Source organism: Chiloscyllium plagiosum, chromosome 21 (genome assembly GCF_004010195.1).
Source record: "Chiloscyllium plagiosum isolate BGI_BamShark_2017 chromosome 21, ASM401019v2, whole genome shotgun sequence".
NCBI classification, from domain to species: Eukaryota; Metazoa; Chordata; class Chondrichthyes; order Orectolobiformes; family Hemiscylliidae; genus Chiloscyllium; species Chiloscyllium plagiosum.
In genome coordinates, this window is record NC_057730.1 from 4,740,645 (window position 1) to 4,761,695 (window position 21,051).

Consider the following 21,051-nt stretch of genomic DNA (forward strand, 5'->3'; position numbering starts at 1 on the left):
TTATCAGTCAAAATCATACTGCTTGGGTCAAGTAGACAGAAATGGCCAAATGGCCTAATACTGATGTTATTTTCTACATTTCTACTCAAACAGGTAGGGTCATTATTGTGCAAAAAACAGAATCTGTTACTGTAGCTAATTATTGTAGCTCATTATTGTAGCTAAAATACCACCGGACATTACATGCTCAAAGCCGAGAGTGTCACTCAAACGTATAAACATCTGACTCAAAAGAAGGAAATAACCAGCAGTCAGCAAAGTGATTTTTAATTCAGACACCATCAGAAACTGAGACATGAATCAAACTAGCAAGGACATAACTTACAATCCTTTTTTAAAAACTTGATTTTATAGTTGCATTATCATCTTGCAGAAGCACACCACTGTGACATTACATTAGTATTAAACCAATAGCAGTCTTCGCACTGGAATAATTTTGAAACAATGTACACATTGCAAATTGTGTAAAAAAATGTTTGATCCAATTATTTTCGTGTTCTGTAGAATTGGTTTTTGTCTAGATTCTTCAGATGGAGATGACAATGGCTATTCTGACATGTAGTAGCCATCCCTTCTGCAGCCTTTGTGACAGAGGAGGTATCCCAGACTGCTGTCAGGCAGGGCTTTTAGAGTAGAGCCATGCTGAGCAACAACAAAGAAATGGTAACACATATTCAGATCACAAAGTAGTGTGATCTGAGAGGAACCTTGGAATAGTGTATCTATTGCTCTTAGCCTTAAAAGTGGTAGATACCATGGGGTTGAGAGCTGCTGTCGAAGAATCCTTGGTGAGTTATCACAACACATGCAATGACTCCTGCAAGCACAGTGTAAAAACAGAAACATTTTAAAAATACTCAGCAGGTCCAAGTGGAAAGAAACAAAGTTCACATTTTAGCTCTTATCAGTTTTAAAAGCTTTCACCTTTTATCAGTTCTGATGAAGAGCCATCATCAATCTGAAACATCAACTCTATTTCTTCCCAAAGCTACTTCCTGACCTGCAGAGTATTTCCAACATTTTCTGTTTCTATTTCAGTTTCCAGCACGTGCAGTATTTTGATATAAATTATGGAACATGCATTGTTGTTGCTGCTATATGCATTTCAACAAGTACTCAATCACATTCAGGAGCTGAGCCTTTTAGGTGCTGAAGCGGCTTAGGGAATCAGCAGCTGAATCACTTACTGCAGAAGACCTGGGTGGTCAAGAGATGGAATTACACAGTCCAGTCAAATTGGATCAGGGATTTGCTCCTTTCACACCTCCAGTGATGTTGCTGATGAAAGACCCAAACATGTTAATGCTTTAATTTGTCAAGGAAAAGTGTTCGCCCTCAGAAAGTCATTGTGCAATATAATTGCCTGGAAAACATTACTTGTCTCTTATCAGCGATTGGTGTTCTGGAACTTGCTGCCACTCACAGACCTCAGAGTTTCCACGCAGTTGAAAACATTAGCCAATCAGCAGCATTCCCACTAAAGTTTGGAGACTGTGGAAGATGCTGTACATGGGCAAGGATTGTTTCATTATTTCAGGAATCGAGAATGGAGTTGGAGAACACAACCATTAACAAACAGCTCTACTTCAGACAATGGAAGGAAGGTTGTGGGTGAAATAGCTCGTGGTAACTGGGCCTAGGATGCAAATGAGACATTTTAACTGCCAGGTTTGTTTAAATTTAACTGTCAATCATTGTTAATTGGTGCCTTTTCCATGGCAGCACCTCTACAGTTTGTTTCCCCGAATTGGTATTCTTACAAATTGTCCTGACGAGGGCAAGATGAAAAGTTCCAACAAAATACATTTTTTCCAGCAATTTTGTACTAATAAATACATATCCAGTAGAAATCTACAGATAACAGGCCACAATAAAATAAGGCTAGAGCACCGAGGTCCCAGAGCAGCAATACCCTCTGGCTCTCCCCCACTCTGTCACTGTAAAGCCACAGATGTGAGGGCAGGGCACAGTAGGTTTCTTTTTTAGATGTAATATACATATATCAGAAACTTGGTCACAGTACAATACCGATCAAAGGCAATATATTTTACATATATCAGAAACTTGGTCACAGTACAATATCAATCAAAGGTAATATATTTATATATATCAGAAACTCAGTCATCATACAATATCGAACAAAGGCGATGTATTTTACACATATCAGAATCTTGGTCACAGTACAATACTGATCAAAGGCACTCAATTACATGAAAGATGGTTTGTTTTCCTTCAAGAATTACATCAACACATACAATTCTGGATTCACTGAATTACAGGCTGTTTCAGTGCAAGCCACATCAAATGCAGACACTGAGCATATTCCAAAGTAACAACAAACATACGCTATATGAACATATAGGAATTCCTCTTTTAGCAAGTTACTGTTATCAACCAGAAATTGGTAGAGCCGTTGGACACAATAGCAAGGTCTCAATTTACAGCTTTAGACTTGGAAACCGGGATGAAAGCTGGTAACTTCCTCCCACCTCATGCTTTGTATGATTAGAAAAACCATCAAGGACAGAGTGTGACACGCAGCCTGCTTGTAATAACATGGGTGAGGCACAGGGTGTGGGAGAGCAAGTCTGCTCCTCAAACATACACACCCTTTTTTACAATTAAAAAGACAATTTAATTCAGAGCTATTCAAAATAATTCATTCTAATGGGTCTGTATACTTTCAAGCATAAATGAAAAATTTAATTCAATCATTTTCAATTCTTGGAAAACGAATCAGTCAGTCACTGTATTAATCTTAATCAAAGTCAGCTATTTGGTTTAGTTGAACTAGTTAAAAGAGGTTTAACAGTGCTTCCATATCATGACAGATTGGTACAATAATTCAGAATTAAACATTGCATTGCTTCCCTAAGTCTTAAAAGTGCAGGTGAGAATGACTGCTATACAGTTGACCATTTCTGGAAGATCACGCATTTATTATTGGCTGGCATGTCAACCTGAAAAACAAACCCCAAGACCATGAACACACTAAGGCTGCTGACTGGCCCCTGCTGGCTATACAGTAGTATTACCACAAAAATAAACAAGCAGTTACCCTTCCAAATTAAAATTTACTTTCCAGTTTGACTAAATGTTTTCAACTCATTTCGTTTCCTGTCACGACTTAACTCTTCAAAATATAAAATGGTACAGTTGTGAAATATAAATCAACAAACACAATCCAGTAAAGGAAGCCATCTATTTTCCCTCTTGAAATTTTATCCCATGAACTGCTGTTGGCAAAAATTTACAATCTCTTCTTTATTAAATAAAAATCAAATTGTAAAAAGACAGTGCCGATTTACTTACAATTTGGTGAGTTTCACAATGAATTTTGAAAGATTCTGGATTCTAAGTATTTTTTGCATTTACGTTAACAAAGAAAATGTTACTGTGTAGACAGTGTAAGTGTTGGGAATTGGGTTATTGACATTTTCCATACTTTTCAATTGGTAAGTGAGAGTTTAAGAGGATCCTGATATTGATTATGAAGCCATAATGCTGCTTTCTTTTCTTATTAACATAGAGAGAGAAAATCCTAATATATTCCCACATAACTATCGAGGAGGAATATCAGTGATATGCTTAGCATTTTACTACATTTGTGTTAACAAACACATAAATAAAGTACAGCTGGACATACTCAGCTCAGGCTACCTTAAACAGGACCAGTACTTACATCACAATCAGGCCCTCTAGTCCAATCTGTCCTTGTAGTACTTATGTTCCTCCTCCGACCTTGCTTTATCTAACCCTAACATCTCCATTTCATTCTCATTACTTTTTATCTTGTTCCTCCTTCGTTGTATCTATGCCTCAATATGCCTTTGCTAGCAAGTTTCATTCTAGCCCCATTCTGGGGAAAGAAGCATCCTCCTGAATCCCCTATTGGATTTATCAGTGACTATCCTGTATGTAAGCTCCCCAGTTGTAGATTCAGGATAAGGATCAACTTGTTCCTCCTTCCAAAACGTGCTTATGATTAGATTCTCTACAGTATGGAAACAGGCCGATCGGCCCAACAAGTCCACACCGACCCTCTGAAGAGTAACCCTCCCAGACCCATTTCCCACATTTACCTCTGACTAATGCACCTAACACTAGGGGCAATTTACACCTGACCTGCACATCTTTGGATTGTGGGAGGAAACTGGAGCACCCAGAGGAAACTCATACAGACACGGGGAGAATATGCAAACTACATACAGACAGTTGCCCGAGGCTGGAATCAAACCCAGGTCCCTGGCGCTGGGTGGCAGCAGTGCTAACCACTGATCCACCGTGCTGCCCCTTAGCAGAAGAGATTCTTGACTGGCCAAGAGAAGGAAATGAATTGGATACTCTACCATCACTATTGATACCTCCAGGCTAGAGTATGCATATTAAGGTCTGCAGCTCTATCTTCCACTCGTGACCTGGACTCCCCGGAGCTGGATCAAGTCAGTGCCGACACCAAGGGGAATTCAAACCCAGGGCAACCTGCCTTCTTGTTACTGTGGTGGAGATCACAGCTCCACAGGTTGGAATTGACTTCAGACAAAGAACTCGAGAGGAAGTTTTGGATTTCCCCAATGGAGCTGCATCATTTGGACAGTCTACTCACTCAGCTTTTCACATATCTAAGTGGGGAGTTGCCAACTAAGCACTAAAAGTCAGAATCCACAGGAGCCAACTTAAAACTGAATTCCACATTGGAACGTTTGAGGACAGCAATATTTAACTCCTCTGAATAAGCCTTGAAACAGGGATCATGAAACAGCAAGAGTATTAATAGCTCAAGGGTTTCACACCTGCTCGTTCTGCTATTGGACAATAATTTACCAATTTAAAACCCACCAGTCTCAGCAATTGCCCTTGCTGCCCATTTTAAAAAAAAGTTAGAATTGAAAACAGCAGAAAACACTGAGCCTTTTAATTGCCGAGATATCAAAGTCGAGGTGGGAGCTAACTAACCAACTGAGACATCTGGTAATTCGTTTTCACAGAACTAGAAAATCTTAGTTAAGGGAGGAATGATAGGTTTCCAAGAAATTTATGTTGTCTGACAAAGCCAAGAGTAAAAACCTAAGGTGACATCATGGTGGTGTCTACACACTGAAGGTCTATGAAGAAACGTACTGCCCCATGCAGTCATGATGCACCACATACACCACTCATTCATTTCCAACGCTGCTATTAACCTCTTTTCAGGTGAAGAAAATCTTGAAGATTTTTAATAAAAACAAAATACATTATTAAATTAGTTTAGGTTCAGCTTTTAAAGCAACATAAAATTAACATCATTCTGAAGGGACATCCAAGGTAGTTCTGGGGTGGTCTTTTTTTTAAATTCACTCACAGGACGAAAGCATTGTTGGCCAAGCCAGCATTTATTACCCATCCCTAACTGCCCAGAAGGCATTTAAGTCAATCACATTGCCGTGGGTCTGGGGTCACATGTAGGCCAGACCAGGTAAGTATGGCAGATTTCTTCCCTAAAGGTCATGAGTAAACCAGGTGGGTTTTCCCCCAACAATCAGCAATGGATTCATGGTCAAAATTACACCATCGGCCGTGACAGGATTCAAACCCAAGTTGCCAGAACATTACTCGGGTCTCTGGATGAACAGTCTAGCAATGATACCACAAGGTCATTGCGTCTGCGTGATCTAATCCTTCACTTTACTAAATGTTGCAATTTTTCCATCTACCTGCTTCCTAAATTAGTGCACATTAATTATGGTCTGTAGAACAGTTGTTACTACCAGCTGTCAAGCAAGTGCTGCTTCAACACCTTGCCCCTTCTTCACTCTTATTAATTGATGCAAGGAAGATACTACCTAAAGACTGAAAAGTAGACAGTGTTTCTTTCCTCATTCTAAGTTGACATCTTTCGATAAACTCCAAGTAATTTTGAGTTATGGAATCCCTAGTGTGGATGCAGGCCATTCAGCCCATCAAGTCCATACTGACCCTTCGAAGAGTATCTCACCCAGACCCACCCCTATAGCCCTGCATTTCCCATGGCTGACCCATCTTGCTTGCACATCCTGCGACACTGTGGACAAGTTAACATGGCTGATCCACCTAACCTGTGCACCTTTGGATTATGGGAGGAAACTGGAACACACCGAGGAAACCCATGCAGACAGTTGCCAGAGGCTGGATTCAAACCTGGGTCTTTAGCATCAAGAGGCAGCAGTGCTGACCACTAAGCCACCATACTGCCCCAGTCAAATTGAATTTTAAAAGAAACATTGAGTGAAACAGGTAGCTGAAGACAATAGAAGTGGAAAAGGGAGAAGGAACCTTTCAACTCAAACTGCCTGACCATAGGAGCAAAGCAGCAGATTAAAAGGGGTAGACCACAGAAAAATGCATTCATTACAACTTCCTTAAAATAACAAAACACACACAGGAATGTATCAAACAAAATTTGGTAGGGAATCACAATGAGAACATATTAGGACAGGTGAGTTAAGCTTGACCAACGAGGTAGGTTTTAAGGAGTGTATTAATTTTTGGTAGACAGAGAGGTTTGAGGGGACTTGTGAGGGATTTCAGTTTGTAAAGCCCAGACAGCTGTAGGCATAGCCACCAGTAATGGAGCAAAAAGAAACTGGGATTGCACAAACATCTAGAATTTGAGGAGCAAAGAGATCTCTGACGGAAAGGATTAAAGAGATAGGGGATGTTGAATTAGGAACGTCACGAAAGTTAGTATTTGCTCTAACATCAAGATTTTGCCAGACTTGAACGAATGGGTGGGGCGTGGAGAAGACAAATTATGCTTGAGGATTTGGAAGTCGGCAGTCTCAGGAACGGCAATTATACCAGATCAGAAGTTCAGCTCAAAGAGAATGCCAAAATTGTGAGGAGTTGAGTTCAGTCTCAGACAGCAGCCAGGAGATAGATGAAGTCGATATCTCAAGACTGGTTTTTGCGGGGAGTAACAGGAAGACAATCTCCAAGGTATTCCCAATAGAAAATTCCACTTAAGAAATATGTAATCAAGACCAGCAACCCTGTCACCCTTGTGGTCTCTCATATATACTGGCAATGACACAATATTAAAATTTCTCATCGTCATTTTGAAATCTCTCCATGGCTTTGCCTCTGCCTATCTTTGTAGAATCGTAGAATCCCTACGGTGTGGAAGCAGGCTATTCGGCCACTGAGTCCACACCATCCAGAATCCCACTCCCTACCCTATCCCTCCATGGGCAATCCGCCTCACTTCACATCTTTGGACTGTGGGAGGAAACAGGAGCACCCGGTGGAAACCCACGCAGACACAGGGAATGTGCAAACTTCACACAGACAGTCGCCTGAAGCTGGAATCAAACCCGGGTCCCTGGTGCTGTGAGGCAGCAGTGCTAACCACTGAGCCACCGTGCAATCTCCAGCTACATAACCTTCCAAAATATCTGCACTTTAGTACTGGCAATCGGACCTCAGGTGATACCATCTGTAAAGCCCTCAATCCTGCTTTCCTCCTTTCGAACGCTCCTCAAAACCTACCTCATTGACCAAGCTTTGGTCATCTTCCCAACATATGCTTTATAGATTTAGTCTCATATTTGATTCCATATTGTTCCTGTGAAAAGCTTTGGGAACTTTCATTATCTCAGGAGAACTATACAAGATGTTGTTGCTCAGCCAAGATGAGCGATTGATGAGACAGTTCACAGGTGAAGAGGTGCAGGGGTGATAGGAGGTGGCAGGTGGTTAGTAGGGTAACCAAAAAGTTGAAGAATGTACTGAGAGGCAAGGGAGATGTTTGGAGGATAGTAAGGGAATGGCGACATTGGGGTCACAATTACTTTGCAAACCCTACTAGTTGCCGACTTCTTTCTTTGACTAATTATCATTCAACACCTCCAACTAAAAAGGAGGAAAGAGAAGGGAACCGAAGGGGAAAAAAAAAGACAGAATCAGAACAGGAGACACAGAGAATGAAAGGTAAATGAGAGACTATACCCCTCTTCCTGGGCATTGAGGATGATTTGCTTTTATTCCAATTCAATGGATTCTGAGAATCTGCAGGGCTCTACAAATCATGAGGGGTGTAGAAAGGGTTAATGATGGGTGTCTTTTCCCTAGGATAAGGGATTTTAAGAGTAGGGAGCACATTTTTAAGGTGAGAAAAGAGATTTTAAGAAGACATGAGTGGCAAATGTTTTTTACACAGAGGGTGGTTCATGTGTGGAATGAACTTCCTGAGGAAGTGATGGATGTGGGTACAATTACAGCATTTAAAAAACATTGGGATGATGACATGAACAGGAACGGTTTGGAGGGAATGGGCCAGGTGCAGGCAGATGGGACCTGTTTTGCTTTGTTTGGCATGCTATAGTTGGACCAAAGGGTCTGTTTCTGTGTTGTATGACAATGTGGGACAGGTGTATCAGAAGATGGTTTGCTTGGATCACTAAGAGCTCCTTCCAACACCTCAACTTCACATGGCTTCACAGCAAGCAATTAAACAGTAAGCCAACTTGTGTGTAACAAGCATTGCTCAAAGTAAATGTAGATACATTTTGAGTGGTTGACAAAACAGTACAGAGGGGACTTGTTTGTATTGGTTTTGTCAACATTTCACACATTGATGCAAATTTAAGAAACAGTAGCTCCTACCATCTGCTTGAACGTCATCCCATTTTCTTCAGCCAATTTCTTTAACAAGCTTATGTCTCTCAGACCCCAGCTTGGATTTCTTTTAAAAGAAAAGTGTTGAATTTTATTAGGGCTGTTCCAAAAACCATCACTTTTTTAAAAAAAAATTGTCTTTTAGAATAAATGATAAAAAGGGACTGGGTAAAAATTTAAAACAAAACTGTCAGCAAACTTACCTTTGCCTCAAACTCAAATCAAAATCTATGTTGCTTTGTGGAGTAATCACACCATTGATCGCGTAGGGCTGTGGAAAAGAACAGTGTTAAATTACAATAGTCAATGCCTATCAAAATATCCCTTCCAGCCATCTTACTTTCAGGTACTAGGGCTCCCAGTTTGTTGTATCTTTCAGTTACCAACCAGTGTTGCTTATTGTTGTCAGTATTCCTCAATTCTGGATATGTTCTTAGTTCACCTCCTCAGAGATGTTATTACACACTTCTGCAGCAGGTTGGACTTGAACCTTGGCCTCCTGGCTCAAAGGCAGGCATAACACCATTATAGCCCCTCAAATTCCACCCCAGCTCCTTTCAATGCTGAGAGTAAGGTCCTATCTCATTATCATTAGAGAAGAATAGACCAGTAAAAAATCTTAGCAAGAGGAGGAACTTGTCTTGCATAACAAGAGAGGTTTATTGTATAATAATAATAGCTACAATTAACATGAACTTGTTTAGAATAATTACAACAATAAGAGTTTAGGTATGCCACGTCTGGCTCTATAGGGCTACATACAAGACTGTTGCTCCACCTAAAGACTGTTTCCCATCAACAATTTGGGCAGAGCTCCATATAGCCCAATATTAACCCTATCTGAATCATTCACTTTTACAAAATCAGCAATGCTCCTTGAAACAGTGAAAAGACTCAATAATATCATACATAATGGATACTGGATGAATGAACATGGGTTATGAAGGGACATGGAAGGGAGCAGAAGAACAGGTTTGTGGGTTAGAGGGCCTCACACTCAGCTGCAGAGCTGGGCTCATCATCAATGACCATCTCAACATCGGCCTTTTCTTTAATTCTTTCGTGGGATGTGGCTATTACTGGCAAAGCTAACATGTTGCCCATCGCTAATTCTGCTTAAAGTGAGTGGATCCCCAACACCAACTCAAGGGACACCACCACAGAAATCACACCATTTACGGAACTTGCCCATTATCCCTACTCCCTGACTTTGCCAATTTCCGAAACTTGCCTTCAATTGCATCAGTCTTGACTTTAGCCAACTGTCTTTCATGAGAGACATTATCAAGCCTTCTGGAAGTTCACATAAATAGAACTTCCATGGACATTCCTTTGATCACTACTTCAGTCAACTCTTTTAAAAAAAAAGTCAATCAGGTTCATCAGGGATAAGCTACTGCTTATAAATCCAAAATCAAAACAGGGAGTGCTGGAAAAACTCAGCAGGTCAATTGCCTCCATGCAGAAAGAAACAGAGTTAACTTTAATTCTTTATATCTCTTTCCATTACAGCCAGACTTAGTGAGTTTTTCCAACACTTTCATTTCAAATCTCCACCGTGTGAACGTGAATCATTGCTTACTGCTGCCCCACCGGCCCCTTGAACCTGCTCCACCATTCAGTAAGATCATGCTGATCTGATTGTGTGTTGGATTCCACATTCCCATCTACCCCAATAATCTCTGACTCCCTGCCGACTGAATATCAATCTATCTTTGCCTCCTGTTTCTATTTTCTATGATGGCTGTACCACTCAAACCCAAAAGCACCAATTTGACATTCTTCCCTCTGCAGGCTGGTGCAGGATCAGAAATTACCTGGTGCTGGATTTGTCCTGACCCTTATTTTGAGGGACTGAAATCATTGAAGATGATAGCATCCTCACAAATAATCCATTCTTAACATCTCACCTCCCACTCATCCCAAACTCTCCTCGCATTTCCAACCCGTAGACAGGTGTAAGCCAATGCTTCCCAAACTTCCTCAAAGTGGGGTGGCATTGTGGCTCAGCAGTTAGCACTGCTGCCACACAGTGGCAAGGACCTGGGTTCAATCCCAACCTCAGGTGACTGTTTGTGTGGAGTTTGCACATTCTCCCTGTGTCTGCATGGGTTTCCTCCGGGTGCTACGGTTTCCTCCCACAGTCCAAAGATGTGCAGGTTAGGTGGATTAGCCATGCTAACTTGCCCATAGTGTCCAGGGATGTGTAGGGGAGGTGGATTAACCATGGGAAATGCAAGGTTACAAGGATAGGGTGGCAGGGGGTGGGGAGTGAATCTGGATGGGTGGTATTTGGACAGTCAGTGTGGACTGGTTGGGGCGAGTAGTATGTTTCCACACTGAAGGGATTCTATGATTTTCTCTCCGTGTTGAGGTCTGAAAATTATCATGATCATTTGGTGCGAATGGGAGGACACCTACAACTGGTATAACTTTGCCAGGGCTCCATGGCATTCACTGCTACCACATGAGCTCGCCGGCCTATTGTGGAGTCCTGATGCCCACTTTGGGAAGTCCTGCAGTCAGCAATGTCTCTCATATCTCACCCACTCCCCCACATCCCAATCACAGCAAGGAACTCAGCCAAATTGCTCCACATTACACTGCTTCAGCATTGATACCAGATTTGTGTGAAATCCAGTGTAAGCACTGAAGTGAATAACTCATTTCAGGAGCTGGTTTCAGTAACAACCAGTTATGTGGATACAGTGTAACCACATTATTAATTTCTAAGTGTTGCAGAGCTTAGTGCACAAATCAAAACTAAAAAAAACACGTCAATTTATCATTCTTCTTTGGGTGGGAGGTCACATCTGCTTTGCCATGGCAACAGCTTAGCCAGGTACTGATCTGATAAAACATGTTAGGAGATGAATGGCACTGTCAGATGTGAAAACAGACAGTCACCGTTATATCTGCAATAACCCACAGACAATGAAGCATGAATATCCCCTAGATGACCAGAAGTCTTTTTTAAAACACAAACTGGAAGCTTTCACACCCATGTTGAATCAGATATACAAATGTAACACTCCTTCCATGAAAAAACTTTCTGCTCTCATATGATCATTTTATCATGAAATTTGGAAATTATTGGATGCCGGGAGTCAGGATGTGGAGGTGCCAGTGTTGGACTGTGGTGGACAAAATCAGTAGTCACACCTCACCAAGTTATAGTCCAACAGGTTCATTTGAAATCACAAGCTTTCAGAGCGCCGCTCCTTCATCAAGTGAAGCACTCCAAAAGCTTGTGATTTCAAACAAACCTGTTGGACTATAACCCGGTGCCATGAAGGATCGTTGCTGCATCCACCAATTTTTGTCATTTATATAAATGATTTTGGTGTGAACATAAGAGGTATAGTTAGTAAATTTGCAGACGACACCAAAATTGGAGGTATAGAGGACAGCAAAGAAGACCACCCTTGATCAGATGGGCTAATGGGCTGAGGAGTGGCAGATAGAGTTGAATTTATATAAATGTGAGGTGCTGCATTTTGGGAAAACAAATCACAGCAGGACTTATACACTTAATGGTAAGGTCCTAGGGAGTGTTGCTGAACAAAGAGACCTTGGAGTGCAGGTTCATAGCTCCTTGAAAGTGGAGTCACAGGTAGATAGGATAGTGAAGAAGGCGTTTGGTATGCTTTCCTTTATTGGTCAGAGCACTGAGTATAGGAGTTGGGAGGTCATGTTGCGGCTGTACCGGACGTTGGCCATTTTTGGAACACTGCGTGCAATTCTGGTCTCCTTCCTATCGGAAGGATATTGTGAAACTTGAAAGGGTTCAGAAAAGATTGACGAGGATGTTGCCAGGGTTGGAGGATTTGAGCTATAGGGAGAGGTTGAATAGACTGGGGCTGTTTTCCCTGAAACATCTGAGGCTGAGGGGTGACATTATAGAGGTTTACAACATTATGAGGGGCATGGATAGGGTAAATTTTCCCTGGGGTGGGGGAGTCCAGAACTTGATGATATAGGTTTAGAATGAGAGGGAAAAGATATAAAAGAGATCTAAGCGGAAACTTTTTCATGTAGAGGCTGGTACGTGTATGGAATGAGCTGCCAGAGGAAGTGGTGGAGGCTGGTACAATTGCAACATTTAAAAGGCATCTGGATCGGTATGTGAATAGGAAGGGTTTGGAGAGAGATGGGCCGGGTGCTGGCAAGTGGGACTAGATTGGGTTGGGATATCTGGTACACATGGACGAGTTGGACTGAAGGGTCTGTTTCTATGCTGTACATCTCTATGATGCTCTGACTATATCTTCTGAGGGAGTCAGGACCAAGCACTCCCATATCATGTGCATTAGGTAGTAAAGTTCTCCATCAAAATACACCGGAGTCCATTATCAGGTCTGAACTACTTGAATACAATTTGGGAGTGATTTCACACCAGCAATTGTATGAACTCATTGAATAAACCTCCCGTTAGCTGCTTTAATGCACTGTAAATATGCAACACTCGATTCCTAAATTCTGCTGCAGATTTGTATCATCAGGATTAAGCATTTTGAGGATCGGTTGTTCATTTTAAACCTGAGATAGATACATATTTGTTAAGCAATGGTATTATGGGAAGTGGACAAAGGCAAGTTTATGAAGTGAGGCCACAAATCAGCCATGATCTCACTGAATGGTGGAACAGGCTTGAGGGGCTGAATGGCCTACTCCTGCTCCTACAATCCAAGCCTAGACTTACAGTATTTAAAATAAGTGAACAATATACACAATCATCCAGTGCCTTGCATCATGAGACAGGAAACAAATCCAGCATGTGCAGCATTATGTTATACTTCCATGAATGCTAACACTATTCACAATCTCAGGATGTGTTAAAGTGCCTTACAGTCCATCACTGAGGTCACTACTGCAACGCTGAAAACATGGCAACCAATCTGCCTCACCACAAAACTCCAACAAACAGCAATGGAATACCAACCAGGCCCATCATACATCACTGTCAATGCTTGCACAGAGGATACTGCTTAAGGTAAAATTTCACATTCTTTCTCATGCTTTACTTCAGTGACAAAATTTCAGGTTTATGGGCACCAGCCATCTCCTCTTCACCATGGAAATGCGACCCCTTTATCCATCCATCTCCCATCAGGATGGTCTCAGGACTCTCCATCTCTTCCTGAAAAGAAGGCTTGAATCTTCCCCATCTACAACCACCACCCTCCTCTGCTTGGCCAAGCTGGTCCTCACCCTGAACAACTTCCCCTTTAACTCCTCCCACTTTCTTCAGGTCAAAGGTGAGGCCATGGGTACCCACATGAGCTCCAGTTATGAATGTCTCTTTGTGAAGGGTACGTGGAATATTCCTTACTGCAGTCCTATTCCAGCACCTACCTGTGATGCTTTCTCTGGTATATCAATGACATCATTGATCAATTTCACTTCTAATTTCCATCGAAAGAACATAGAACATTACAGCGAAGTACAGGCCCTTCGGCCCTCAATGTTGCGCCGACCTGTGGACCCAATCTGAAGCCCATCTAACCTACACTATTCCATTCTTGTCCATATGTTTATCCAATGACTATTTAAATGCCCTTAAAGTCGGCGAGTTTACTACTGTTGCAGGCAGGGCAATCCATGCCCCTGAGTAAATAAACTACTTCTGACATCTGTCCTATATCTATCACCCCTCAATTTAAAGCTATGTCCCCTCGTGCTAGCCATCGCCATTCAAGGAAAAAGGCTCTCACTATCGACCAGAACTGTACACAATACTCCAAACGTGGCCACACCAGAACTTTGTACAGAGTCCTGCTCTCAGTTTCACCTGGTCTAGCTCTGACTCCTCCTTTTCCTTCCTCGACATCTCTGCTTGCATTTCTGGGGACAGGCTGACCACTGATATCCATTACAAACCCAATGACCTCCACGGTTACCTGGACTATACATCCTCACCCCCTGTTTCCTGTAAAGGCTCTATTCCATTCTCCCAGTTTCTCCATCTTTGTCACATCTGTTCTGATGATGCCACCTTTTCTAAGGGGGCCTTAGAAAAGTCCACCTTTCTCCTCCACCAGCATAGTTTGCAGGGCCCTTAGCCATGTCTGACCCATTTCCCACACTTCGCTCACCTCTTGTCTTCCCTCCCATAACATGCATAGGGTCCCCGATCTTTATTTTCCATCCCACCAGCAGTTCCATACAAAGGATCATAGGACTCCAATTCCACAACCTCTAGCAGGATGCTACCACCAGACACATACTCCCCTCCCCTCCCCTCTTTCATCAGCCTTCTACAGGGTCCGTTCCCCCAGAGCACTTTGGTCCACTTCTCCTCCATTCACACCGAACATCTTTCCATACAAAGGATCATAGGACTCCAATTCCACAACCTCTAACAGGATGCTACCATCAGACACATACTCCCCTCCCCTCCTTCATCAGCCTTCTACAGGGTCCGTTCCCCCAGAGCACCTTGGTCCACTTCTCCTCCATTCACACCGAACATCTTCCCCTGAAATCGCAGGAGGTATAGCACTTGCCCATTTACCACCTCCCTCCTCAATACTCAAGGACCCAGACCCACCTTCCAGATGAAGCAGCGCTTTACCTGCACTTCACTTAATCTAGTCTACTGCATTCACTGCTCACAATGTGGTCACCTCTACACTGCGGAGATGAAACACAGAGTGGGTGACCATTTTGCAGAACACCTACATGTGTCAGCAAAAAATGACCCCGAGCTTCCAGTTGCCTGCCACGGGAACATATCACAGTGTTTCCTGGCCAACATCTCTGAGTAGGGCTTGCTACAGTGATCCAGTGAGGCTCAACTGGAAGAACAACATCTCATTTCCTGCTTGGGGACCCTGAAGCCTTCAAGGCTCAATATCAAGTTCAATCATTTTACAGCCTGAACAGCTCCTTCCACCTCTTTTATCCACTCCCACACCGCCTGCCTTGTCATCACCAGAGCCTGCCTTTAGCACAACCAACCCATTCTCAGCTTTTCTCTTCCTCTGGTTTTCCCCTTGTCTGCCTAACTGTGTCTCGTTGGGCTCTGTCTCCATCTATCTACTCCACTCCTTTTGCTCCACTCCCTATCATCAGCCACCTTTTCCTTGTTACAACCAGTTCTGAAGAAGGGTCACTGGACTCAAAGAATTAAATCTGCATTCTCTCCACAGATGCTGCCAGACCTGCTGAGTTTTGTGAACAACTTCTGATTGCATTTCAGATTTTCAGCATCTATTATTCTGTGTTTTATTCAAGTACCACCTGTCATTGAACAGTGCACCTGGGCAGCTCCTCATGATGGGCAACTGAGACGCAGTAGCTACAGATTAAATTTGGACCTTATGGGAGAAGGTATAAACCTTTCCCCCCTGACTGGCACTCAGCAATTGTACTTCGCTGAAAGTCCAAGGGCTGGCTCAATCGACTCTCCTTCCAGTTGGATGGTTGTGTCCATCACTTGGTCGAAGGGGAGTTTCTGCAGCTGTACATACCTTGTGCCACGTAGAGGTAGCATTACTACAAAAAGCAGGCAATGCCTCAGTTTAATATCTCAACTTTTCTTTGTGGTACAAGGAGACAGCACTTCTTAAAATATATTTGTTGACAGGATCTGGGTAACGCTGGCTGAGCCAGCATTTAATGTCGATCCCGTTGATCCTGGAGCAGATGATGGTGGTGAGCTGCCTTTGTCAACTGCTGCAGTTCTTCAGCTGAAGGTACACCCTATAATGCTGTTAGGGAGTACTGAGAAAGCTCAATTGCTTTAAAAAATTTGGCAGGGCTTTAGCATTGGAATTTTGACTAAGGAGTTTAAAGTGGCGATGAAGTAATAACAGACATGATGAGGGCCGAAGGCCTGTTCTGCGCTGTATTGTTCTATGTTCTATATAACATTTGTAAATTCCACCCAAGGAAGGAAAGGTTAGTGGGTAGAAGAGATGCTGGGAAAGGTTGTTAGGCTCCATGAGCAGATTACATTTCATAAGAAGTATGGCCAGATGAGTGAGAAGCTCTCAGACACCAAGGCAAGAATTCAATTAGATTCAGACACGAGTGAGGGCATTCAGTGACAGAGAGAATTTGAATTCACTTCCTTCATAAAAGTGTTGCCAATTTAATTAGTGACCTGTATGAAGAGACAAATTAACTATTTATTCCTGAAAGAAGATAGGTATAAGTACAGTTTCAAAATTACCTTTAAAAATACTACTAAACGTTTCTCAATGAACAAACTGGTAGTTTGGGCAAAAGGAAATTGTGGTCAGTCAGGTTTCTAGATATTGACGATATGTACTACCTTGCTTCCACCTGACCTGCCAATCAGCCAACAAAAGAAGAGAAAGTGGAGTCGCAGGTACATAGGATCGTGAAGAAGGCATTTGGTATGCTTTCCTCTATTGGTCAGAGCATTGAGTACAGTTGGGAGGTCATGTTGCAGCCGGATAGGACATTGGTTAGGCCACTTTTGGATTCTGGTCTCCCAGGAAGGATGTTGTGAAAGCATTCAGAAAAGGTTTGCAAGGATGTTGCCAGGGTTGGAGGATTTGAGCTATAGGGAGAGGCTGAACAGGCTGGGGCTGTTTTCCCTGGAGCATTGGAGGCTGAGGAGTGACCTTATAGAGGTTTATAAAATCATAAGGGGCATAGATAGGGTAAATAGACAAGGACTTTTCCCTGAGTTGGGAGAGTCCAGAACTTGAGGGCATAGGTTTAGGGTGAGAGGGACAGATTTAAATGGGACCTAAGGGGCAATATTTTCACGCAGAGGGTATTGCTTGAATAGAATGAGCTGCCAGGGGAAATGGTGGAGGCTGGGACAATTACAACATTTAAGAGGCATCTGGATGGGTATATGAATAGGAAGGGTTTAGAGGGATATGGACCATATGCTGGCAAATGGGTCGAGATTAATTGAGGATATCTGGTTGGTGTGGATGAGTTGGACCAAAGGGTCTGTTTCTGTGCTGTACATCTCTAAGACATTCAAACCCTTATTTAGTTGAGCATGCATTGCTCTGCGTCACTACTCAGTACCGTATTTGGTGTAATGTTTCAGGTGTGACCCAGCAGTAGCACTTTAGCCTCTGTGGCTGAAGACGGAGGGGGGCTCACATGAACAAGGACTTGCAGGAGACCATTCAGCCCCTCGAGCCTGCTCACCATTTAATAAGATCATAGCTGATTTGAATGTAACCTCAAACCCACATTCCCATCTGCCCTTGGACAACCTTTCACTGCCTTGATCAACAACAGTCCATTCACCTCTTCCTTAAGGGACTCTGCTTCCACCATCTTTTCAGGAAGAGTTCCAAAGACTCATGACCCTCAGAGAGAGGAAAACAAAAAGCCTCATCAGTGCTCTGTTAGGGTGACTCTGAATTTTTAAGACATTGAACCCTAGTTCTTGATTATCCGAGAAGAGGAAACATTCTTTCCAGGTCTCCCTTTGTCAAGATCCCTCAATATTTCAATCAATTTGCTCCTTATTCTTCTGTGAATACAAGCCAAGTCTATCCACCCTTTCCTCATAGTATAACCCATGCATTCCAGGTATTAGGCTAACACACTGGAGTGGTACAGAATGATGTATATACTATTAGAGGAGTCAACTTCAGAATTGGTGTTAAACTGAGACTATGTCTACTTTCTGAAGTGGATGTAAAAGTTCTAATGACACTAATTCAAAGTCGAGCAGGGAAATTGTTGGCCTAATGTTAACTCCTCAATCAACATCACCAAAACAGGTTATCATCGTCTTCACATTGCTGTTTGTGAAAGTATGTCAAATTGGCTACCATGATTCCTACATCACTTTAATGGCACTAAAATGCTTTAGAACATCATGAAATGCAGGTCTTTCTTTCAGCACCTCCTGGCATTAGTGGAGGCCGGTGGGGAGCAGAGGAAAGAGTGAACATCGAATCAGCCAGAATTCATACACTATACTGCGATGCTCAGACACCTGCTTGAACATCCGTGCTAGAACACGCCCAGTGCAGGCATAACTGGCTTCAAGTGTGATATTCAGCAAGTAACATGCCCAAGGTAGCACAGTGGTTACCTCACTGGTTTAGCAAACCAGAGGCTTGGACTAAGAATTCAGAGACAGGAGTTTAAATCCCACCATTGCAGCTGGAGAATTTAAATTTCAATTCAATAACACTGCTGCCTCACAGCGTCAGAGACCCGAGTTCGATTCCCACCTCAGGCAACTGTCTGTGTGGTGTTTGCACATTCTCCCCGTGTCTGCATGGGTTTTCTCCAGGCGCTCCGGTTTCCTTCCACAGTCCAAAAATGTGCAGATTAGGTGAATTGGCCATGGTAAATTGCCCGTTGTGTTAGGTGAAGAGGTAAATGTAAGGAAATGGGTCTGGGTGGGTTGCTCTTCGGAGGGTATGTGGGCTTGTTGGGCCGAAGTGCCTGTTTCCACACTGTAAGTAATCTAATCTAATCTAATCTAATCAATTAGCTGAATAAAATCTGGAAAATAAGATTAGTGCCTGTAATCATGAAACGATTGCACTGCCATTAGAACACATTTGATTCATGAATGTCTTTCAGGAAAGGAGATCTGTGACCTCTGACCCACGGCAGTCCTGGTCAGTGATTCTGAAATACCCTATGAATTGCCTAAAAGATCTTTTAGTTGTATTCAAAAAGCAATCTACCACCACCCTCTCCATGTGGGGTTAGGTGTTCATTAGCAGGAGGTCACCTATGTAATACTGATGCTGTGAGACTTCAGGACAGATTCAGAGTCAATGTTGAGGACTTTTGAGGCAACACCTTTCCAAGTGTGCCACTACTTCAGCTGAGTCTGTCCTGCCTGTGGAACAAGGATGGTAAATGTAGTGATAACAACAAATATTGGACATCACAGCGGGTCAGACAACACCCATGGAGAGTGAGCAAGCCAACAAACAAGACTCTTCATCTAGACTTGAAACATTAGCTTGCTTTCTCTCCACAGATGCTCTTTGACCTGCTCTGATCTCCAGCATTTGTTATTATCAGTACAGTTTCCAGCATCTGCAGTAATTTGTTCCAACATGGTGAATGTGGCATCTAGGATGCCATCTCTCAGGAATAATTCCATGAGTATGATTATGTCAGGCTGTTGTTTCTCTAATCTGGGGGACAGCTCAGCACAGGCTCCCATCTTTTAGCAAAGAGGACTTAGTGGAATCAACATCTCCGAGGGCAATACTGAGAGGTCTATGCAGTTTCATTCCTTTTCTTCAGCTAATTAGTGGTTTCATACAACATTTCAGATGGCAACTGATCATTAGATTAGATCATTTAACTTCCAGATTTGAATTCAAATGTCACCATCTGTTGTGGTGGGATTTGAATCTATGTCCCAGAGCATTATCCTGGGTAAACTGATCATTAGTCCAATGACCTCTGCCTCTCATTCTCAGATCCCTTTGTTACAAAACCTGGGATTTGAAACAAACCCCAGAGCATTAAACCCAGATCCCTGGACTACCAATCCAGTGGAATTAACACTCTTCCATCAATTTGTAGATGAGGGCCCTCTGAATACCAACATTTCCCACTCATTCGCTATGTAGATAAACTATTCTGTTTTCATCTTTTTGTTAGCACTGTGGATAGGCGTTAACACGCATCCACATGATTTTACATTTGTCACATTCCTTGCAATTCAGCTGACCCTTCTAGATCTCTTTGTATCCTTTTCATTATTTACTTTCCCATTTAACTTTGTATCATCAACAAAGTTGGATATGTTACCCTCACTCCCTTCATCACTTGATGACACATTTATTGAAATAACCCATTTATCCTCAGTCGTGATTCCTGTTCCTTAACATGAGTGAGGATAAATGGGTTATTTCAATAAATAAGTTTCCTATCCCTTAACTATTCCTATATCCTTTCCAACGATGCTGCCTGGGCTGGAGGGTCTGAGCTATGATGAAAGATTGGATAGGCTGGTATTGCTTTCCTTGGAGCAGTAAAGGTTATGGGAGACCTGACAGAGTTGTATAAGATTGTGAGTAACATAGAATGGAAAGGAATGCACATTTTCCATTAGATATATAAAATGTAACAGAGAGGCAAGAATGGACATTGGACTGCAGGAAAATGAGCTGGAGAAGTAGTAATGGGAAACAAAGAAATGGCAGAGGACACCAGCAGTGGAACAGAACTTCAAGAGAGGCAGAAGACAGAAGGGAATATAGTGGCCATTACTAAAGAGCAAGTGCTCGGGAAGCTGAAAGATCTGAAGGTGGATAAAGCATCCAGATCAGATGGACTGTACCGCAGTGTTCTGAAGGAGGCTGTAGATCTTTTAGGAATCATTGAAGCGAGGGAGAATCCTAGAGGACTGGAAAATGGCTAATGTAATACATCTGTTAAAGAAGGGATTGAGGCAGAAGACAGAAAACGGTTAGCCTGACCACGGTTGTTAAT

At 42.5% G+C, this 21,051-nt stretch overlaps 1 protein-coding gene across 1 annotated transcript in view; it reads right to left on the reverse strand.

Moving 5' to 3' along the window:
• Positions 1 to 1,198: 1,198 nt before the first annotated feature.
• The window catches only part of mettl26 (methyltransferase like 26), a 36,867-nt gene continuing 17,014 nt past the window's right edge, over positions 1,199 to 21,051 (reverse strand). Inside the window, exons 4-6 of the mRNA XM_043711127.1 lie at positions 8,835 to 8,902; positions 8,620 to 8,698; positions 1,199 to 2,960 (exon numbers count right to left, since the gene is read on the reverse strand). Of these exons, the coding sequence (XP_043567062.1) occupies positions 2,904 to 2,960; positions 8,620 to 8,698; positions 8,835 to 8,902 (204 nt within the window). The 3' untranslated portion in view covers positions 1,199 to 2,903. The remainder of the gene's footprint in view (positions 2,961 to 8,619; positions 8,699 to 8,834; positions 8,903 to 21,051) is intronic.